The sequence below is a fragment of the Phalacrocorax aristotelis genome, unplaced genomic scaffold, assembly GCF_949628215.1.
Source record: "Phalacrocorax aristotelis unplaced genomic scaffold, bGulAri2.1 scaffold_318, whole genome shotgun sequence".
Taxonomy (NCBI): Eukaryota; Metazoa; Chordata; class Aves; order Suliformes; family Phalacrocoracidae; genus Phalacrocorax; species Phalacrocorax aristotelis.
This window is the reverse complement of record NW_027441358.1, coordinates 1-22,162: the sequence shown is the minus strand read 5'-3', so window position 1 is coordinate 22,162 and position 22,162 is coordinate 1. Positions and strand designations below refer to the sequence as shown.

At 67.0% G+C, this 22,162-nt stretch overlaps 3 protein-coding genes across 7 annotated transcripts; 2 read left to right on the top strand and 1 right to left on the bottom strand.

The window, feature by feature from the left end:
- Positions 1-8,803: 8,803 nt before the first annotated feature.
- Positions 8,804-10,454, top strand: LOC142051405 (nanos homolog 3-like). Its single transcript, XM_075080536.1, has 2 exons — positions 8,804-9,712; positions 9,908-10,454. Exon 1 carries the CDS (start codon positions 9,273-9,275, stop codon positions 9,684-9,686), a length of 414 nt encoding a protein of 137 aa, XP_074936637.1. The 5' UTR covers positions 8,804-9,272; the 3' UTR covers positions 9,687-9,712; positions 9,908-10,454.
- On the bottom strand, positions 10,416-13,754 carry LOC142051404 (uncharacterized). Its single transcript, XM_075080535.1, has 7 exons — positions 13,617-13,754; positions 12,629-12,827; positions 12,484-12,538; positions 11,350-12,264; positions 11,089-11,204; positions 10,915-10,968; positions 10,416-10,616 (listed from the first exon to the last, which is right to left on the bottom strand). Exons 1-7 carry the CDS (start codon positions 13,645-13,647, stop codon positions 10,493-10,495), a joined length of 1,494 nt encoding a protein of 497 aa, XP_074936636.1. The 5' UTR covers positions 13,648-13,754; the 3' UTR covers positions 10,416-10,492.
- A 300-nt stretch (positions 13,755-14,054) lies between these two features.
- Positions 14,055-22,071, top strand: CC2D1A (coiled-coil and C2 domain containing 1A). Of its 5 annotated transcripts, none has more exons than XM_075080541.1 (22): positions 14,055-14,137; positions 14,718-14,801; positions 15,300-15,435; positions 15,606-15,712; positions 15,807-15,872; positions 16,384-16,521; positions 17,503-17,752; positions 17,849-17,967; positions 18,148-18,220; positions 18,375-18,467; positions 18,547-18,704; positions 18,808-18,880; positions 19,015-19,148; positions 19,259-19,397; positions 19,527-19,699; positions 19,793-19,915; positions 20,674-20,732; positions 20,860-20,976; positions 21,064-21,137; positions 21,283-21,341; positions 21,415-21,466; positions 21,654-22,070. In XM_075080541.1, the coding sequence occupies exons 2-22, from the start codon at positions 14,742-14,744 to the stop codon at positions 21,755-21,757; spliced, it is 2,307 nt and encodes a 768-aa protein (XP_074936642.1). In that variant the 5' UTR covers positions 14,055-14,137; positions 14,718-14,741; the 3' UTR covers positions 21,758-22,070. The 5 variants fall into 5 exon arrangements, with proteins under 5 accessions (XP_074936642.1, XP_074936639.1, XP_074936640.1 ...); XM_075080538.1 differs by having other exon boundaries at positions 14,094-14,153; XM_075080539.1 differs by having other exon boundaries at positions 14,094-14,153; positions 18,571-18,704; positions 21,654-22,064.
- Positions 22,072-22,162: the final 91 nt, after the last annotated feature.

Below are 22,162 nucleotides of genomic sequence, written 5' to 3'. Positions count from 1 at the left end.
ACGGCACAGAGGGGCATGGTGCGGTGCTGCACGGCATGGCATGGCACAGAGCATCGTGGCACGGCACAGAGGGGCATGGTGCGGTGCTGCACGGCATGGCATGGCACAGAGCATCATGGCACAGCACAGAGGGGCATGGTGCGGTGCTGCACGGCATGGCACGGCATGGCACAGAGCATCGTGGCACGGCACAGAGGGGCATGGTGCGGTGCTGCACGGCATGGCATGGCACAGAGCATTGTGGCACGGCACAGAGGGGCATGGTGCGGTGCTGCACGGCATGGCATGGCATGGCACAGAGCATCGTGGCACGGCACAGAGGGGTATGGTGCGGTGCTGCACGGCATGGCATGGCACAGAGCATCGTGGCACGGCACAGAGGGGCATGGTGCGGTGCTGCACGGCATGGCATGGCACAGAGCATCATGGCACGGCACAGAGGGGCATGGTGCGGTGCTGCACGGCATGGCATGGCATGGCACAGAGCATCGTGGCATGGCACAGAGGGGCATGGTGCGGTGCTGCACGGCATGGCATGGCATGGCACAGAGCATCGTGGCATGGCACAGAGGGGCATGGTGCGGTGCTGCACGGCATGGCATGGCATGGCACAGAGCATCGTGGCACGGCACAGAGGGGCATGGTGCGGTGCTGCACGGCATGGCATGGCATGGCACAGAGCATCGTGGCACGGCACAGAGGGGCATGGTACGGTGCTACACGGCGTGGCATGGCACAGAGCATCGTGGCACGGCACAGAGGGGCATGGTGCGGTGCTGCACGGCATGGCATGGCACAGAGCATCGTGGCACGGCACAGAGGGGCATGGTGCGGTGCTGCACGGCATGGCATGGCATGGCACAGAGCATCGTGGCACGGCACAGAGGGGCATGGTGCGGTGCTGCACGGCACGGCATGGCATGGCACAGAGCATCGTGGCACGGCACAGAGGGGCATGGTGCGGTGCTGCACGGCGTGGCATGGCACAGAGCATTGTGGCACGGCACAGAGGGGCATGGTGCGGTGCTGCACGGCGTGGCATGGCACAGAGCATCGTGGCACGGCACAGAGGGGCATGGTGCGGTGCTGCACGGCGTGGCATGGCACAGAGCATCATGGCACGGCACAGAGGGGCATGGTGCGGTGCTGCACGGCATGGCATGGCACAGAGCATCGTGGCACAGCACAGAGGGGCATGGTGCGGTGCTGCACGGCGTGGCATGGCACAGAGCATCGTGGCACGGCACAGAGGGGCATGGTGCGGTGCTACACGGCACGGCATGGCACGGCACAGAGGGGCATGGTGCGGTGCTGCACGGCATGGCATGGCACAGAGCGTCGTGGCACGGCACAGAGGGGCATGGTGCGGTGCTGCACGGCATGGCATGGCATGGCACAGAGCATCGTGGCACGGCACAGAGGGGCATGGTGCGGTGCTGCACGGCGTGGCATGGCACAGAGCATCGTGGCACGGCACAGAGGGGCATGGTGCGGTGCTGCACGGCGTGGCATGGCACAGAGCATCATGGCACGGCACAGAGGGGCATGGTGCGGTGCTGCACGGCATGGCATGGCACAGAGCATCGTGGCACGGCACAGAGGGGCATGGTGCGGTGCTGCACGGCATGGCATGGCACAGAGCATCGTGGCACGGCACAGAGGGGTATGGTGTGGTGCTACACGGCGTGGCATGGCACAGAGCATCGTGGCACGGCACAGAGGGGCATGGTGCGGTGCTGCACGGCGTGGCATGGCACAGAGCATCGTGGCACGGCACAGAGGGGTATGGTGCGGTGCTGCACGGCACGGCATGGCATGGCACAGAGCATCATGGCACGGCACAGAGGGGCATGGTGCGGTGCTGCACGGCACGGCATGGCATGGCACAGAGCATCATGGCACGGCACAGAGGGGCATGGTGCGGTGCTGCACGGCATGGCATGGCACAGAGCATCATGGCACGGCACAGAGGGGCATGGTGCGGTGCTGCACGGCATGGCATGGCATGGCACAGAGCATCGTGGCACGGCACAGAGGGGCATGGTGCGGTGCTGCACGGCACGGCATGGCATGGCACAGAGGGGCATGGTGCGGTGCTGCACGGCACGGCATGGCATGGCACAGAGCATCATGGCACGGCACAGAGGGGCATGGTGCGGTGCTGCACGGCATGGCATGGCACAGAGCATCATGGCACGGCACAGAGGGGCATGGTGCGGTGCTACACGGCATGGCATGGCATGGCACAGAGCATCATGGCACGGCACAGAGGGGCATGGTGCGGTGCTGCACGGCGTGGCATGGCACAGAGCATCATGGCACGGCACAGAGGGGCATGGTGCGGTGCTGCACGGCATGGCATGGCACAGAGCATCATGGCACGGCACAGAGGGGCATGGTGCGGTGCTACACGGCACGGCATGGCATGGCACAGAGCATCATGGCACGGCACAGAGGGGCATGGTGCGGTGCTACACGGCATGGCATGGCATGGCACAGAGCATCATGGCACGGCACAGAGGGGCATGGTGCGGTGCTACACGGCATGGCATGGCATGGCACAGAGCATCATGGCACGGCACAGAGGGGCATGGTGCGGTGCTGCACGGCGTGGCATGGCACAGAGCATCATGGCACGGCACAGAGGGGCATGGTGCGGTGCTGCACGGCGTGGCATGGCACAGAGCATCGTGGCAGGGCACAGAGGGGCATGGTGCGGTGCTGCACGGCGTGGCATGGCACAGAGCATCGTGGCACGGCACAGAGGGGCATGGTGCGGTGCTGCACGGCATGGCATGGCACAGAGCATCATGGCACGGCACAGAGGGGCATGGTGCGGTGCTACACGGCGTGGCATGGCACGGCACAGAGCACTTTGGCACGGCACAGAGGGGCATGGTGCGGTGCAGAGCATCATGGCCCAGCGCGGTGGTGTGGCACAGCATGGCATGGCGCAGGGTGTCATGGTGTGGCCCAGATGGCACAGCACAGCGTGACATGGTGTGGCACAGCCCCGGCTCACACCAGATGCCACCCTTTCTCGGGGTGGCCGGGCTGGGTCGTGTGGCCGGAGCCCGTTTTGGCACTGGTGCCTCCGCAGCCGCCACAGGCTGGTGCCGCATCCTGGCCCTGGCTGCTCATTCACGCCAAGAGACCCCCTTTGCCCCTCAGCAGGCCATGGCAGGGCGAGCACCCCTGGACAGGTGCACCCATGCCCCCCTCAGTGCGCCCACCCCTTTGGGGTACCCCCACACCTGCACCCCCACACCTGCACCCCAAGCTGCACAGCCCATCTGCGCCATGGGTGCCCCACAGCCAGGGTGCCCCGGGGTGACTGGGAGCCATGGACCCAAGGCACTGGGATCACTGGGAGCCCTGGGTCTGGGACACTGGGATCACTGGGAGCCATGGACTGAAGGTAGTGGGATGCCTGCGAGCCATGGACCCAAGGCACTGGGATCACTGGGAGCCATGGACCCAAGGCACTGGGGTGACTGGGAGCTCTGGACCTGGGACACCGGGATCACTGGGAGCCTTGGGCCCAAGGCACTGGGGTGACTGGGAGCTCTGGACCTGGGACACCGGGATCACTGGGAGCCTTGGGCCCAAGGCACTGGGGTGACTGGGAGCTCTGGACCTGGGACACTGGGATCACTGGGAGCCTTGGGCCCAAGGCACTGGGGTGACTGGGAGCTCTGGACCTGGGACACTGGGATCACTGGGAGCCTTGGGCCCAAGGCACTGGGGTGACTGGGAGCTCTGGACCTGGGACACTGGGATCACTGGGAGCTGGGTCTGGAAGGGGGGGCTGACGGGACGGGATTTCCCTTTCCTCCCGCCCTCGCGCTCCCTCCCGGCTTCTTCCTTCCTTCTGCTGGGGCACGCCTGGCCCCCCCCACCCTCCCCGCTCCCCCTGGCCCCCCCTGGCCCCCCCGGCCCCGCCCAGGCCCCCCCCGGGCTCCCCCAGCCCCCCCGGCCACGCCCAGGCCCCCCCGGACCCCCCTGGCTCCTGGCCCCGCTCCAGGGCGGCTGCTGGGGTCTTGGGGATCCCAGGGAGCAGGGCCGTGGGCCGTGGGTCGGGGCCGTGGGGCTGTGGGTCAGTGCCGTGGGTCGGGGGCCGTGGGTCGGGGCCGTGGGGCCTCGCAGCGTTGCCGTGCGACGCGGTGTTTGTGGTGGGGCTGAGTCACCGACCGTGAGTCACCGGCAGCACCGGGCTGGCAGGCACCCACCGCCGCCCCACGGCACCACCGGGGCGGGGCCCCCCACGCCGGCACCCAGCAGGGCGTCCCCGGCACGGCGTCCCCGTGGGGTGTCCCCGTGGGGTGTCCCCGGCCCCCCCACAGAATGCAGCGGCGCGATGGGGGGCGCAGTGAGGCCAGGTGATGCGAGTGCCCCCTCGGCAATCCGTGGGCCCCTTTGTGCACCCACGGGACCCCCCATGCATCCATGGGACCCTCCTGCACCATTGGGACCCCCCTGTGCACCCGGGACCTCCCTGTGCACCCATAACCACCCTGTGCACCCACGGGACCCCCCCGTGCACCCATGGGACCCCACTGTGTACCCATGGGACCCCCCTCTGCACCCATAACTCCCCTGTGCACCCACAGAACCCGCCCTGTGAACCCATAACCCCCCTGTGCACCCATGGGACCCCCCTGTGCACCCATAACCCCCCCTCCATGTACCCATGGGTCCCCCCATGCACCCATTACCCTCCCCCTGCACCCATGGGACACCCCCGCTGCACCTATAGCCCCACCCTTGCAGCCATCATCCCCCTCGATGCACCCATGGCCCAACTCTGCACAGCTGGGGACCCTCCCTGTGCCCCCAGGCCCCCCCCCCCGTGCAGGAGTCCCCCGTCTGTTTGGGCCCCCCCGCACGGGGGCGGGGGGGGCCCTGGGGAGGGCCGGGGGGGCCCTGGGGGACCCCGAGGCCGGGTGAGTCAGGGCGCAGCCACGCGCCCGTGAGTCACCGCTGGGGTGGGACCGGCCGGCTCCCAACAATGGCGCCATCACAGGACAGGCCCCCCGGCCCCCCAGGGCTTCCCTGGCCCCCCTGGCTCCCCCCCGACCCCCCCCGGGCTTCCCAGGCTCCCCTGGCCCCCGCCGGGGCTCCCCTGGCCCCCCCGGCCCCACCCGGGCTTCCCGGCCCCCCTCAGGTTTCCCCGGCCCCCCCAGCCATAGGGTCCCCACCTGGGACCTCCCCAGGCATCACCAGGGCCTGCCCCCCTCCCCGTGCCCCACCGTGCCCCCCCCTGCATCATGGGAGCCCCCGGCCCAGCGTCAAGCACCGGCTTGCCGGGCACCAGTGAGTCACGGGTGCCGCCTTCCCCCCGCACCCGGGCGGTGCCGGCAGGGCCACGCCGAGCCCGGCTCCTCGCGGCACCACCGGCAGCACCGGCACCGGGGGCACGGGGCGAGGGACGGCGGCACCGGGGGGCCATGACCCAGCGGACGCGGCTCACCCCGAGGCACGGCAGTAGAGACCGCGTGCCGCCGTGTGCCACCGTGTGCCGCCGTGCATGGGACAGAACTGCGTGGTCACACCAAGGTCCCTGTGGCCATGCCGGGACCCCCACGGCAACACCAGCCCCCTGTGGTGACACCAGGACCCCCACAGCAACACCAGCCCCCCCATGGTGACACCGGGACCCCCACGGCAACACCAGCCCCCCCATGGTGACACCGGGACCCCCACAGCAACACCAGCCCCCCGTGGTGACACCAGGACCCCCACAGCAACTCCAGCCCCCCATGGTGACACCGGGACCCCCACAGCAACTCCAGCCTGCCATGGTTACACCAGGACCCCCACGGCAACTCCAGCCCCCTGTGGTGACACCAGGACCCCCACAGCAACACCTTCCCCCCCATGGTGACACCGGGACCCCCATGGCAACACCAGCCCCCCCATGGTGACACCAGGACCCCCACGGCAACTCCAGCCCCCCATGGTGACACCGGGACCCCCCCAGTCACACTAGCCCCCCCATGGTGACACCGGGACCCCCACGGCAACTCCAGCCCCCCATGGTGTCACCGGGACCCCCCCAGTCACACTAGCCCCCCCATGGTGACACCGGGACCCCCACGGCAACTCCAGCCCCCCGTGGTGACACCAGGACCCCCACAGCAACTCCAGCCCCCCCATGGTGACACCGGGACCCCCACGGCAACACCAGCCCCCCGTGGTGACACCAGGACCCCCACAGCAACTCCAGCCCCCCATGGTGACACCGGGACCCCCACGGCAACACCAGCCCCCCGTGGTGACACCAGGACCCCCACAGCAACTCCAGCCCCCCCATGGTGACACCGGGACCCCCATGGCAACACCAGCCCCCCATGGTGACGCCGGGACCCCCACGGCAACTCCAGCCCCCCATGGTGACACCGGGACCCCCACAGTCACACTGGGCCCCCCTGGTGCCACCATCCCCCCTGGCCGTGGCAGGGAAGGACCCCGCAGCACCAGGGCCGGCGCAGGGGCGCAGCCTGGACCTGCCCAGGCAAGTGCCGGGGCCGGGGGGCTGGGGTGCTGAATGTGGCGGTGCCGGCACCAGCTGGGGGCACGTGGGAATCCCTTGGGAAGAGCCATTTCAGCCGTGTTGCTCACGGGGGTGTCACAGGAACGAGGAGCCGCCGGTGCCAGCACTGCCCATGGCCCCAGCCAGCACCGTGCTACTCCCGGTACGGCCTGGCGCCCCGGCATGAGCCGGTCCTGGATGTGAGACTGGGGCACGGCATGGCATGGCACAGCAAGCCCAGGCCCATGCCCAGATCTGCTGCCGCTTCCCTGCACGTGGTGTGCCGAGTCGTGCCACACGTGCCATGCCATGCCCAGCCGTGCCGTACGGGCCGTGCCGTATGTGCCATGCCATGCCGTACATGCCACCTAGGCCGTCCCATACTATGCCATACATGCCGTACCATGCCATATAAGCCATGCCATGCATGCCGTGCCGTACACACAGTGCCATGCCATGCTGCACACACCGTGCCATGCCATACATGTCATGTTTTACGTGCTATGCCATATGAGCCATGCCATGCCATATGTGTCAGGCCATACATGCCGTGCCATGCTAGGCCATGCTGTGCGGTATGTGCCGTGCCACGCCATACATGCCACACTAGGCTGTCCCGTGCTATGCCATACATGCCATGCCCCATGCCATGCCGTGCCATACATGTGATCCCATGCTGGGCTATGCTGTGCCGTATGTGCCGTGCCATGCCATGCAATCCGTGCTGCACTAGGCCGCCCTGTGCTGTGCCGTACACGCTATGCCATGCCGTGCCACGCATGCCATGCCGTACACTCCACGCCAGGCTGCACACGCGGTGCCAAGCTGTGCCGCAGCCCGGGGGTGGCTGGTGCGCAGCGCTGGAGCCCGGCCCGGAGGGAACGGGGGGCTCCCCCCCCCGACCCCCCCCAACCCCGCGGGCCGGTTCGGAGCGAGGCGGCACCGCAGGGGTTAACGGCCGGCCCACGGACTGGCCAATGGGGAGCGGCGGGGCGGTGACCAATGGGGGCGGGCGGTGCGCGGCGGACAGCCAATGGGGAACGACGGGGCGGTGACCATAAGGGGCGGGCGGGTGAGCGGCGGGTGGCCAATCAGAGGCGGCGGGCGGCCAATGGGCGGCGCCGATGGCCTGAGGTGACCCCGGCCCCCCCGCATGGGCACCCATGGGTGCTTGGGGGAGGGGGGGGGCAAAACCGGGGGGAATCGGGGCTGCTCCTGGCCGCGCCCCGGCGCCTCGGCGTTACTTATCGGTATTATTATTATATTTTCCCGTTTCCGCGCGGTTTGAGCCTCAGAACCAGGCAGCGCCGAGCAAAAGCGCCGAGCCAAAACCGCCGGGTTTTCACCCAAACGCTGCCCCGGGGCCGCCCTCTCCCGGCCGGGCTTTCCCACTTCCCGGCGCGGGCGGCACCAGGCCTCGACCGCGTTGGGGCTTTTTGGGGTTAAGTATCGCTAATTCCCCGCTTTGGGGTTCTTTTTGGGTTAAACACCGTCCGTTCCCCTCCCACCATGCCGGGCCTGCCGGTGCCGGTGCCCGCGGCGCAGAGGGAGCGTCGCCGACGCGTGAAGCGCCCAGTTTTTCCCTTTCCATGCCTTTTTTGGGGGGGTTTTCCCCTCTTTCACAGGGTCCCTGCGGCCCTTCTCCCCCAACGTCACCATGAGCCAACAGGAGGCGCGGCACAACCCGTTTTGGGGGGAAATACCCATTTCTGTTACTGCACAGGCGGTGCCGCGGCACGATGGGTAACGGGCAGGTCCCCCCTCGCACCAGCGCTCGGTTTTGGGGCGATTGGCCCTGTTTTGGCCCAGTTCTCCCTCCCACCACGGCAGCTCCGTCCCACGTGGCCGCATCCCGCCGGCTGCCGCGGCGTCACCACGTGCCGCGGGGAGCGGGTCGGCGGCGTCACCGCGCCGGCACACGGAGCCTCGCCGGCAGAACCGGGAGGCGGCGACGCCACCGTGGCTCTGGAAAACACCGGCCGCCGCGTCTCCCCGCGGCACAACCGACGGCAAAGCGCGGTTCCCAAACCCGACCGGATTTCGGCGCGGGGAACCAAACCTCACAGCACCGCTGGCAGGGCGCGGCGCTGGCGGGGAACTGGCTGCGAGGACCCAAAATGCTGTTTTTTTCCCCTAAAACCGAGGAGGGCGGAGACCGGCCCTGCCCAGTGCCCCCGGGCGTCCTTGGCCGGGCTTTGTCTGCCCTGATTTCGCACCCGTTAGCGGGTGATTTACCCGATCCTGGGCAGTTTAAACCCAGAAGGCGGAGGCAGGGCAGGACCAGGCTGAGCCTCCCCCCCGGGTTTTGCTAATCCCAGGTTTAGTTCAGGATTTGGGCGCTCCCTCCACCCCAACTCAGGTTTTAGACTCTGATGGGGTTTACGGGATTTAAAACCCCACTTTTACCCTCAAAATAAGCGCCTTTCTGGCTGCGTGGGGTGGCGGTTCAGGCTGTGCCAGACGGGGAAGCCGCCAGCGGAGGGTCCACACGGAGCCAAAATCCCCAACCCGGGCGGGTTCGGCACGGCAGGGAGGGGCTGCGGCGAAAAGGGGTCGCCAGGGACGGTTTGGGGAGAGGGGAAGCGGCACAGACACCCGAGCCCCGGCGGGCAGACGCGCCGGCTCCGGGGGAGGGAGCTGGCCCCGGGCGGCAGCGATTGGGCCTTGGTGGCCGCTCCGGCGAAGGCGACGGCACGTGCAGCCGCGTCCCGCACCAAAGGGCAGCGGGCAGCGGCGCAGGATGGAGCACGGCCCTGCGTTCGACATGTGGAGGGACTACCTGGGGCTGGCCGCCGTGCTGGCTGCGCTGCCGCGGGAGCGCGACGCCGCCGGCGAACCGGTGCCCAGCACCGCGCCGGAGCCAACACCGCCGCCGCCGCCGCCGCCACCGCCCGCCGGCAAAACCCTCTGCGCCTTCTGCAAACACAACGGGGAGGCGAAGCAGGTGTACAGCGGGCACAGCCTGCGCGACGCGGGGGGCCGGGTGCTGTGCCCCGTCCTGCGCAGCTACGTCTGCCCGCAGTGCGGGGCCACGCAGGACCGGGCGCACACCAAGCGCTTCTGCCCCCTCACCCGCCGCGGCTACGCCTCCGTCTACAGCCGCGCGGCGCACAACGCCGCCGCCCTGCACCCGGCCGGCGCCAGCGAGAAGTAGCCCCACGCTGACGGACGCGCTCACAGGTACCGGCTCGCGTTCGGACAACGTGCCCGTCTCGCAGCTCCCAAAAACGGGCCGAAAGCGGGTGTTTTTTCTGCCGCTCCCTTGGCAAAGCCGCGCTCCGAGCCTTGATTTAGCCGGGGACGGGACCCGGCACAGGGTGGGAGGGGACGGTGCCCTCCCCGGCGCTCAACCCTTTCTCCCGGCTTCTCCTCCAGGGGCTCGCACCGCTTCACCCACTCCGGCTGCCGCGTCGCCCCCGGGACCCCCCGGCTCCGCTCCCCTCCATGGATGAAGCGTCGGGATGACACTTTCCACCAAGACCAGTCTCCCCCGTTCCTCTCCGCAGCTGGTGCCGCCAAGTGGCATCGCCCCGGCGGCGGTTTGGCGGGTGCCGTCGGCCGAAGCCGTGTCAAGGCACCACCGAAGACGCTGAGAAGGGGCGGTTTTACCGGCGCCCTGCGCCAGGGACGCCCCCGGGTGGGTTCAGTTCAAGGTTTTGGGTTGGTTTGTTGGTTTTTATCAATCCCGGCAGGGGCCGGCGGGCTCCTGACCCGCTCTCCACAATGGTCCTGTGGTGGGAAGGGCACCGGTGCTCCGGCTGTCGCCGAGCCGGCGTTCACGGCTCACCCACGGCACCTCCCGCCCCGCTGGTGTGTTCTTTAAACGTTATTTAGCCTGTTACACAACGGAAGGTGTTTATTTACACCCTGTGAACTTCTTAAACATTGGTTTACGTTAATAAAGAGTTACTGTTACGTTAATTAGCCATGCCGGGGGGCCGGCTCCGGCTCCCACCAGCTCTACGTCTCCTTCCACCTCCTCCCGGCGTGCAGCGGGACCGGCCCTGGCCCCGGCCACCGGCTCCGCCGCGGCTTCGGCCTCCTCAGCGCCTCCAGGCCGCGGTGGGCGCTCATCGCCAGGCGGCTGTGGGACGGCACCCGCCTGTTTGACCAGCGCGGCGCTCCCAGCATGGCGCTCACCACCCCTGGGCGCCCTCCGCAGGGCCGGGACCCCCCGCCCCGATCCCAGGGGATCACCCGGTGCTCCCAGCACGGCGCTTGCCACCCTTTGGCACCCTCCACAGGGCTGGGACCCCCCGCCCCAATCCCAGGGGATCACCCGGTGCTCCAAGCACGGCGCTCGCCACCCCTCAGCACCCTCCGCAGGGCCGGGACCCCCCGCCCTGATCCCAGGGGATCACCCGGCGCTCGCGGGCTCTTACTTGAGGTTGGAGAGCTCCAGGATCAGGCCGCAGATAACATTGGTTGCGTCCTCCCTGCAGGCGTAGCCATGGGAAGCAGGAAAAATGAGAATGGTTTTACTAACCAAATAGGGGCAGTTTTACCCCAAATAAGGGTTTCATCCCTGGTAGGAGGGTCTGTCACCGTCCGTGTACCTGGGCTGTGGCTGCTCTGGGCCGTTCCCCATCTCTTTGGCACCGCTCCGTCCCGCAGCGGCGGGCAGCTTGAGCCCAGGCTCCGCAGAGCCGCGCTGGTCGGCGGCAGGGAGCGGCTGCGGGGAGAAGGTTCGTGTGACGATCGAGCCCGAGCCCGAGCCGCTCTCGCAGAAATAGTTGGGGTTTTTCCCCCATTTCAGGTTATTTCAGTTGGTTTGGGGGGTTTGTGTTGCGGTAACTCGGTGACCGCGGTGCATTTACCGGCTGTGGCGGGAGCACGAGGGGTTTGCCTTCCAGGAGGCCCAGCAGCTCCGCGGGCAGAGGGGCCTCGTCCCAGGGGTCCACGCCGACAGCCGAACGGGTGCCTGCGGCGGGGAGCTGTGCCGCGCCCATGGGAGCCGGCCCCGGCGTTGCCGGATCGGCGAGCGCACTCCCCGCGACCCCTCCATCACACAGGAGGCGGCCGGAGCGAGCCGGGGGCTGCACGTCTGTCCTCGGCGCGTCCGTGGTGGCGTCCTCCGCCCCGAGAGCTTCGCCTTCCCCTGCACCGGCGGCCAGATCTGGGGGGTCTCCCCCACAGGCATCATCATTTGTCACGTCAGCCTCTCCTGGCATTTCCCGCAGGGATTCGGCCGCGCTCTTCACCGCGTCGGTCGTGCCGGGTGCCCGCGGCCGCTCCCCGCTCGCGCCTTCCCGGCGCTCTCCCACAGCCGCCCCCTCGGACACGGTGCCGGGTTCATTTTCTGCGGCGTTTCCAACAGACGCGCACGGCGGCTCCTGGCTTTGGTCGGCGTCGCCTCGGCGCTCGCCGCCGTTACCTCCCTCCTCACGGCAAGGGTCCGGCGCCTCGGTCGGCACGCCGCTGCTGCTGCTCCGGCCCGGCGCATCCGCAGGGAGGGCGATCTCGCCGCTGGCCGCCCCCTCCTCCTGCGCTGCCGCGGCAGAGTCGTGCTCGGGCCTGTCACCGATATTCCCTGTTCCGCGGTGAGTTTGGGTATCGGCGGCTGGGTCCTCGCCGGCGCTTCCGTGCACCTCCGCGGTCGCCACCGGCTGATCCTCTTCTGCCTCATCCAGCGCCGGATTTGCCTGTTGGGGTGACTCTGGGTGAGACGCTGCTCCCAGGGAAGCTGCCTCTGGCCACTCGCCGCCTCCGCCGCTGCCGGTGTCTCTTCCTTCCTGGAATAACAAGGTGCCAGCATCACCCCGGTGTTAAAAAAACCCCAATCTCTGGCACTTTTTCCTCTGTTCGGTGTAAATACCAAAGGTGGTTTGCCAACAGAAGAAAGCAGTGCCGTAGAGGCTCTGGCTGTGCCGTGAAGGGGGTTTCCCAGCACCAGAGTGTTTCGGTGGCGGCTGGGAGCTCACTGAGGTTCCCGGAGCCCGGCACAGCCGTACCTGTGGGACATGCTTCCCCTCCTGGCTTGGCTCTGGAGCCACCGCCTCCCCGTCACTGTTAAAGACAACAAACCACGGTCAGCCAGCAGCGAGGCGGTCAGGGTCACCCCCAAACCCCCATCCTGCCCGATTCTCGCCCCATTACCTCCATGGTCTGCTTTTGCCGATGCCGCTGTGGGTCATCTCTACCTGATCCTCTGCCTCTCCTACAGCTGGCTTCAGTTTTCCTTCAGCATCATTGGCCTGAGCCAGCCCCGTTGCATCTAAGCCGTCTCCTGCCGTCGCCTCCGAGCCTTCCCAAAGGCTCTGTTTGGTTCTGGGAGCGTCATGTTTAGCATCTCCTCCTTTTAAGGGAAAAACCATAAATCTTAGGTGTCAGCCTTTGGGGTAAGGGAGACCCTGGGTGTTGCGTCAAACAGGGAGAACAACTTTGTGGAGGTTTTGCTTCACTTTTTGTTACTAAATCCTAGAAAACCACCCCCCACCCCCTTCCTCTAGTGCTTGAACCGAGGGAAAAAGAATTACTTTTAGGGCTTTTTGCCTTCTCCTCCCCAGTGCCAAGAAACAGGGTCGCAGCATGAGGGGCTCTGCCGCAGCTCTGTGGGCGCCACTCCCTCCCCCCAGTGGGAAATCGCTTGGTTTTGTGTTTTATCCCCAAAACAACCCACGTCTTCCACATAGTTGGTGGCAAGCTGAGGGGATGTTTGGGGAAGGCGCCCAGGCATTGCGCGGTGTGGAGGGGATTTGATGAGAGAGGCACAGAAAAGGTGAACGCTGGGTGTCATTTTGCTTACAAATTGGGGCATTTTTGCAGTTTAGCTGGTTTGTAATAATTAAAAAGCCCGGCGGTTTTAGAAGTGCTTCTTGGCTATCAAAAAGTAAACATAAAGGGTGAGACCCCTGTCAGTGGGAGACAGGAGGTAACTGGACTTGGGGGGCAGTGGGAACTGGGGGCACTGGGAGGACTGGGGAGTGGGGGCAGTGGGAGACGGGGGTAACTACAGGGCGAGTTACCCCCCAAAATACAGGATGGGTTGGTTGGGGTCCTTGGCAGCCACTGCCTCACAGGGAAGGGGACGCCATCCCCTCACCACCACCATCCCATCACCACCACTATCCCCTCCTGCCATTACCTGGTGCCTGCTCGTTCTTCCGCTTGCCCATCCCACCGCTTGCCTGCCTGAGGAGAACAGAATGGGGTGTAACAAGCAGCTTCTCCTTAAGACACAATTCACCCTCAGGGCTGAGCCCACCTTTGGGCCTCGCCGACAGCCATTTGCCTCCCCTGGGGGCCCAGCACCACCCCAGACGCTACCCCAGCACCATGACCGCAGTGTAAGGAACAAAACCCAAAAATTCTGAGGTGAAAAAGGTGGAATATCAACCGTTTTCACCCCCCGACCCACGTCGAGCCCCGAGGGGAGGCGCCATCTTCCCCCTCTCACCTCACACTTTTCCCGCCCTTTCCGCAGCCCCTTGTACGCATGCGCTGCGTTGGCCTCGCCTCCCCCTGTGCGCATGCGCTGCGCGGTGCTCGCTGGGAGTTGTAGTCTTCCCGGGCGCCGTCAAGCGAAAGACGACAACGACGTCGGCTTTTGCGACAGCGGCGCCGTAAAGCGCGGCGTGTTGTTGACAGCGGTGGGAGGAGGAGGAAGTGAGTGGTGATGAAGGTCGGCGGGGCTCGGGGGAGGGTCTCCGGTACCGGGTCGAGGGGGCTGAGGGGTCGGGGGGGCTGCGGGGAGCGGGGGGGAGGGTGCTAGGGGTCGTTTAGGGGGGCGGGGCCGGCTGGGGGTTGGAAGGGCTGGGGCCTGGGGGGGGTGCAGGGGCTGGGGGTGGGAACGGGGCCTTGGGGGTGGCCGTGGGAGGGGAACGGATCCTTCTGGGGAGCTGTGGGGGGGAGGAATGGCGTCTTGGGGGGGGCTGGGGGGGGAAATGAGGCTTTGTGGGGGAGGAACGGGGGGTTGGGGGGAAATGGGGCTTTGTGGAAGGTGGGAATGGGGCCGTAAGGGAGGGTGGAGGGGGTAGGGGCTTTGAGGGGGGCTGGGGGGGGGCAGGTGGTAGGGAAAGGGCTGGCGTGGGGGGGGCAGCGCCCCAGACTGTGGGGCGGGAGGGGGCTATTGTGCGGTTTTGCTGACAGCTGAGGGGGGGCGGCTGGGCGGGGGGTGGGGAGGCTCCGTCCGGGCTCTCCGGAGGCGCTGGGACCCCTCACCCACCACTCCCCCCCGCCTCCCCAGCTCGCCCCGGTGAGGAACGGAGTCATGAGCAGAGCCCGGAGGCCGCCCCTGCAGCCGGGCCGTGGCGCCGCCATCGCCAGGCAGGTACGGCACGGCGCCCGGTGCCGGCACCCTCGGACCGCCGCGTGTGCCCACGGCACCGGGGAAAGGTCGGTGCCGTAAACACCCTTCGGCGGGCGGAGGCAAACCCCGGCTGGCGCCGTCACCGTGCCGTCACCGCGCCTCCTGTGCGGGCTGCTGGTTGTGCCAGGCCACGCTTCGGTTGAGCAGGCGCCGGCAGCGATGCCGGTTGTTCCGGTTACAGGGTTTGCATGGCTGAGCCGGGCGTATCCTCACTGTCCGCCGCCTTTATTTAAGCACTTTAATTAGTTTAAATGGTTTTATTTGCCTCGCGGATCGCCGTGGGGGCGGTGCTCGGGGCACCGGGGGCTCAGCCCCGAACCACAGGATGCACCGGATTCCGCCCCGGTGGATCTGCATCGATCCCCTCCTGCCCTCAGGCGGATCCCGGGGATCCCCTTGCCCTAATGAGGCATCATTAGCATCCTGCCCTCAGCGCCGGCCCCCCTTCCCTCCCCGCAGATGGGTTTGCTGGTGGACCTCTCTCCGGAGGGGCCGGCGGGGGACGACGCCGGGGACGATGCCGCCGAACTGGAGGCTGAGCTGCTGGCGCTGGTGGGAGGCCGAGCCGCGCCAGGGGAGAGGCCCAAGGGGAAAAGTGAGCGCTGCCGACCGCGGCTGGGATAATTTGTCACACACTGTGGAGCAAATGGCTCCTCTCGGGTGGTTCCTGCCCCGCCCTGGCCGCGCTCCCCTGCCCGCGGGCTTAAACCATCAAAAACCAGGTACGTGGCCCCAAAAAAAACCCTCGTGCTGCTTCTCCTCCAGCCCCTCTGCCAATGGAGGCGATTGAGAGGATGGCCGCCCTGTGCATGAAGGATGAGGAGGAGGAGGGGGATGATGACGAAGAGCTGGAGGACGAGGACGATCTCATGGTGAGAAGGGGTTTGAGCCCTCAGGATCATCTTGTCCCAAAAAAGGGCTTTTTGGCCCCGGATCGGTGCTGATGAACCTCCTGGCGCTTCGCAGGCCGAGCTGCAGGAGGTGTTGGGCGAAGAGGAAGGGAGCGGGGACACGCCGGCGCCTCCCGCCAAGGTACGATGTGCATTCGGCTCCGCTTCTGCGGCAGCAGCGCCGGAACCGACCCTTTTTTAGACTTTTGTGTCATTTTGTTTGTTTCCCTGATGAGAAAACGTGACCCTGTCAGGCAGAGCCGCTCCCCGGAGAGGCGAAAGGCTTTCCTGGGGTCAGGGCAGGAGCTGGGTTCCCTCTGCCGCGTCCTCGCCTGGAAAATGCGAGCGTGGAGACAGCACTTAGCAAATTTATCGGAATCGATGAGGACTAAGTGTCCGACGATCCCTTTTTCAGCCCTTCTCAGGCAACCCCTGTTCGCTGGGAGCTGCCGGGGCTCTCCCGCTGCTCCCTGGGGCTGCTCCTTGTGCCCGCAGAGGCTGTGAAACCACGGAGCCGATGGGGGAGGGCGGCCACACCAGCCCCGGTCGGAGCCGGCTCCGCTCTGAGCCGCCGACCCGAGCGGATATCGGCGGCGGGGGGAGCCCGGCTCTCGCTGGGCCGATCCCAAAGCTTCTCCTCGGGGCGGCTGCAGGTGCCGGAGGCGCCTCCGGAGCCCGGCGGCATCGAGTCCACGCTGGCGGAGCGGGTGGCGATGTACCGGACAGCCATCGCCAGCGCCAGGCAGGCTGGGGACGGCTCCCGGGTGCGGCGCTACGAGAGGGGCCTCAAGGTGAGCCGGGGTCACGCGCCGGGGGCTCGGGGCTCTGACGCGGCGCCCTCGCCTTCCTCGAGTCTTTAATTAAGTGAAACCGTTCGGTCTGAGCTCGGCCGGCGTTTCCGAACGTGGCGGGTTTTGCGCTTGCGGCCGAGCTCCGGCCTCTCCCTGGCGCTGGGAGCCCGGCCGGCTTCGCGCAGGAATTAAGTGGAGTTCTTGGGAAAACGGGGCCGCCTCGATTTCAGTGCTTAATTGTGGGCGATAACGTACACCCGAGGCGGGCGCAGCCGCTGCGCTGTAATTACCTCTGAGACCTCGTGGAGCGCAGCCGGCTCCGGCCAAACGTCTAAAACAACCTCAAGGTCCCAATTCCTCACAGTTTTTTAAAGACCTTTGAACAGTTTTAGGTTTATTATATTTTTTTTTTTTTTAATTTTTGAGTTGTGTTTTTTCCCTCCTGCCCATTTCCCACCCTGGTTAAGCCCCTTCTGCCACGCTCAGGCCTTTCCTGCCCGCCCCGTTCTGGCGCAGAGCCCTCCCTGAGCCCTGAGGCGGGATCACACGTCGCCCCTGGGCTCTGACTCGGGGGAGGTCTCAGTCCCCCACCGTTAAGAGCCTTTTTTGGGGCCCCCGAGGCTCCCTGAGGAGAGCCCGAGGGTGGCGCCGCTCTCTCGGGGGCAGAGCTCGCCCTTCCCGCGGGTTTGGGCCGCCGGCAGACCAGGGCAGCCGCCTCTCACAGGCTGGGAGAGGAGGCGGCCCAAGGGCATTTTGCATGGAAAAATGAGGAGTTTGTAGAGCCTGGGGCCGGATCCCCCGTGGATGAGCAACCCCCGACCTCCAGCCCAAGTCTGGGCGCTGCTTTTAGGCAGGACGTTGGGTTTTTCCTACCTCTGGCGCCTTCGCTGCTGTCCCAGCAGCCTCTGAGGCTTCTCTTTCCACGGGGGTGGAGGAATATCGGGGCGACAGCGAGTTTTACCCTGTGCCTGTTCCTTCCAGATGCTGGAGAACATGCTGGTCTCCGTCAAGAAGGGAAAAAAGATCGACGAGGAGGAAATCCCCCCTCCGGTGGCACTGGGGAAGGGTGTGAGCCCCCCGCCGCCCGCCCCGGCATCCCTGATGCCCGCCGCCCCCCCCGGCTCCCCGCAGCCACCCCCGCAGCCGCCCCCCGTCCTCCCGAAGCCCCAGGTCCTGCCCGTCAGCCCTCCGGACACGAAACCAGCTCCTCCTTCGCCGTCTTCCCACCCAGGCAAGGGTTTGGTTCATTCTCTCGCTCCGGAGATGGCCGTACCCGGCCGCTGATGGGGGGAAACCGGCAACGCCGCTCTCCTCCCCGCTCCCCCAGGCTCTGCCGGCGCCGAGGCCCTGCTGCGGGACCGGCAGCGGGAGTACAAGCTGGCAGCGCTGCACGCCAAGCAGCGCGGAGACCTGGAGACGGCCGCCAAGCACTACCGGCTCGCAAAGGTACGGCTCCGGGCGGCCGGAGGGGCCTGGATTTCCCTCCCTGGTAAATATTGATGCGAATCTCCCCCTTTTTGCGGTTTCTGTAGTAAAACAAGGGGCGGACGGGTGGGCTGGGGCCGTGGGCGCGGAGCTCAATGCAGAAAAACAGCAAGGTTTTCCCCTTTTCTCCTGACTTTTCAGAGCTTTGACGCCCTGCTCGAAGCGGCGGGGAAGGGCCGGCCGGTGGAGCTGAGCAGCGTGCCGCCACCTCCCGGTAAGGGCCGAGCCGTCCCCGGGGCGCGGTGCGGGGCGTTCGCACCCCCTTTCCGGAGGCACGAGAAAGGCGGCGTGGCGGTTCTGCTCGTCCCGGGCGCGGCAGTCGCCTCGCCACGTGTCTGCGGGCGCCCATCGCCGCCTCCTCCCCGCAGACCAGCTGCCGAAGGAGCTGCTGTCGCCCAGCCAGCCACCGTCTGCCGCCACGGCGCCTGTGCCAGAAGCTAAACCGGCGTCTCCCGCGGCAGGTAGGCACCCCAACGGCTGAATTTTAACCCCAAATCGCTCTCCAGGGAAAGGGAAGTTGAAAGGAAAAGACGAGTGAAGCTTTTCTCCCGCTCTCCCCCCCAGCAGACGTCCCCCCGGCTCCCCGGGACGCGCTGGAGGCTCTGCAGCAGAGGATGGAGCGCTACAAGACGGCGGCGGCGCAGGCCAAGAGCAAGGGTGACGACCGCAAGGCCCGGATGCACGAGCGCATCGTCAAGGTGCGGGAGCCGCGGTGCTGCCGGTGCCGCCGTGGTGCTGCCGGTGCCACCACGGTGCTGCCGGCGCTGCCGCGGCCCCGCTCACCTCCGCTTCCCCTTCCAGCAATACCAGGACGCCATCCGGGCGCACAAAGCGGGCAAAACGGTGGATTTCTCAGAGTTGCCCGTTCCGCCAGGTATTTTCCCCGTCCCTTTCGCGGCGAGAGCTTCTCGGGGCTGTTTCCCAAAGCCGGCGTGCCGCGGGGAGGAAGGTTCGGGCCCCCCCCGTCGGTGCTGCCCAGCCTTTCCCCCTTCGCACCCCCTCGGCCAGGCTTCCAGCCCATCCAGGGCACGGAGATGCCGCCCAGAGACCAGAGCATCGCCGGAGTGCTGGAAACGGCCATGAAGCTGGCCGGGCAGGAGGACCACGAGGAGGAGGAAGAGGAAGGTGCCGAGGAGGCAAAGGTGGGGGGTTTTGGGGGGCTTGGGACCCCCCCGTCCGACTCCCCCCGCCGCCTTAGGAGCCCAAACCGTGCCGCCCCCCTCTGACGCCGTCCCTTCTGCTCCCGGCACAGCCCTCTGCCCGCCCTGCCGCAGCCAGAGCTGCCGCCACCTCCCAGCCCAAGCAGCTGCCGCCGCCTCCCCGAGCCTCCTCCGCGGGCGCCCCGAATTCCTCCGCCGCGGCCAAACCGGCCCCCAAAACCGCGGGGAAAGGTACCGGCCTCCGCCGACGCTCCGTCCTCGCCGAGCCCGAACGCGCCACGGGGCGAGGGGGCCAGCGTGCGGCGAGCCCCCGGCCCCGGCAGCCCCGCCGCGGTGCTGAGCCCCCCTCTTTCTCCGCAGCCCAGCAGCAGCTGGCGTTCCTGGAGGGCCGGAGGAAGCAGCTGATGCAGGCCGCCCTCCGCGCCAAGCAGAAGAACGACATCGAGGGGGCCAAGCTCTTCCTGCGCCAGGCCAAAGGGCTGGACCCCATGATCGAGGCCTCGCAGAACGGCCTCCCCGTCGATATCACCAAGGTCGGGGGCGGGGGGGGGAATCGGTTTAGCTTCGCGGGGGCCGGGCGCCGGGCGTCTCCGCGTGACGGGTCTGCTCCCGTCCCCCCGCCGCAGGTCCCCGAAGCCCCCGTGAACAAGGAGGACTTTGTGCTCGTGCAGCGGCGGGGGGTGCCCATCTCCCCCGAGGCAGCCAGCCAGTACCTGGAGCTGGTGAAGCTGATCAGGCAGCAGCATGAGGTAGCAGCGCCAGAAAACAGCGTTATTTCGGCCACGTGTGGGGCGAGACGGAGAACGAGGCGGGCGGGACGCGACGGGCGAAGGAGGGGAACCTGGGGGAGTCTTCCTCACCTGCAGTGAGGAAGGAAGGACGGTGAGGAGGAAGGAAACAAGCTGCTTCCCTCGCCAGGGATGGGGTGAGAAGCTGCAGCTCTTAATCTCAGGGTGAGAAGCTGCAGCTCTTAATCTCAGCCTAAATCCGGGGTGAGAAGTTGCAGTTTTTAATCTCAGCCTAAATCCGGGGTGAGAAGCAGTGGCTTTTAATCTCGGGGTGAGAAGCAGTGGCTTTTAAATCTCAGCCTGAATCCAGGGTGAGAAGCAGTGGCTTTTAATTCTCAGCCTAAATCTGGGGTGAGAAGCTGCAGCTTTTAATTCTCAGCCTAAATCTGGGGTGAGAAGCTGCAGCTTTTAATTCTCAGCCTAAATCTGGGGTGAGAAGCTGCAGCTTTAAATCTCAGCCTGAATCCAGGCCGAGCTTAGACTGAAGCAGAGTTTTCTGCTGGAGAAGAAACCTCCAGGCTGGAGCGGGACACTCGGGAAGGGGGTGACGCCTCTGGGCCTCGAAGACCCAGCACCCGCGTGTCTGGGGAGCGCTGGGCTGGGCGGCTGCGGCGTCGGGGCGGCCGCGGCGACCCGGTGAGCTCCGCTGCTCTGCGGCCGCCCGTGCCGGGAGGCTGCCGGGACGCAGAAACCTTCCCGCTCCCCCGTCTCCCTCCCAGATGTGCGTGAGTTACTCCAAGCAGTTCACTCACCTGGGGAACATCGCGGAGACGACCAAGTGAGTCCGGGCGTTGGTCCACCGGGGCGGCGCGGGCAGGGTTTCACCGCGGGGGGAGGCGCCTTCCTCGCAGCGGTGCCGAGGAAGATGAGGCTGTGGGCTGAAGCAGAGCCGCTCTCCCCGGCAGGTTCGAGAAGATGGCAGAGGACTGCAAGCAGAACATGGAGATCCTGAAGCAGGCTCACGCCCGGGGCTTCCCCCTGCCCAAGTACCACTATGAGCAGCGAACCTTCAGCGTCGTCAAGTAGGGGGGTGCTGGCTGGGCGCGGGTGGCGAGGATGAGGAGGGTTGGGCGGGCGCTGACGGATTCTCCCGCTCTCTTCGCCTGCAGGATCTTTCCGGAGCTGAACAGCAACGACATGGTGCTGTCGATAGTGAAGGGCATCAACCTCCCGGCGCCGCCAGGTGACGGGGGAGCGGGTTGGGGAGCGCGGGGGGCTCGCGGCAGCCTGCAACCTGTTGGCCGGCGCTGGCACAGCTCTGGGGCCGCAGCGACCCATTGAGGGGTCGGCCTTGCCGGCGCGGTGCTCACGCCATGTCCGCCTCGCAGGGGTGGCTCCCAACGACCTGGACGCCTTTGTGCGCTTCGAGTTCCCGTACCCCAACGCCGTAAGTTGGCCCCGCCGCCCCGCGCTCCCCGCCCGGGCGGCTCGGCCCTCACCTCCCGCCTTCGCCTCGGCAGGAGGAAGCTCAGAAAGACAAGACCAGCGTCATCAAAAACACCGATTCTCCTGGTAAATGCCCCGTTTGGCCCTTCCGGAGAGGCGGGGAGGGGGGGAAGGCTTCGGGCTGAGGGTCGTTAGCGTGACGGGGCGGGGGGTCACTAACGCGGCTCTGCTCCCCGTCCCCGTCTCGCCGGGGGCTCCGCGCCGCTCCTGCTGCTTGGTGCCATGGTTTTGGTGCCGTCCTGCTCCCCGGCAGAGTTCAAGGAGCAGTTCAAGCTCTACATGAACCGGGGGCACCGCGGGCTCAGGCGCGTCCTTCAGACCAAGGGCATCAAGTTCGAAGTGGCGCACAAGGGGTAAGAGGAGGGGGTTGTCGCCAAAGACCTCGAGGACCATCAAATCCAGCCCCAGCCCAACCCCCCCCCCCCCCAACCCACGTCCCCAGGGGCCACGTCTGCGCGGTGTCTGACCCCCCCAGGGATGGCGGCTCCCCCACCTCTCGGGGCAGCCTGTGCCACTCCCTGACCGCTCTGGCAGGGGAGACATTTCCCCTCACACCCAACCTAAACCTGCCCTGACGCAGCTCGAGGCCGTTCCCTCTCGTCCTGTCACTGGTGACTTGGGAGCAGAGACCGACCCCCCCCTCACTCCAGCCCCTCTCAGGCAGCTGCAGAGAGCGAGAAGGGCTCCCCTCAGCCCCCTCTTCTCCAGGCTAAACCCCCCCAGCTCCCTCAGCCGCCCCCCAGCACACTTGTGCTCCAGACC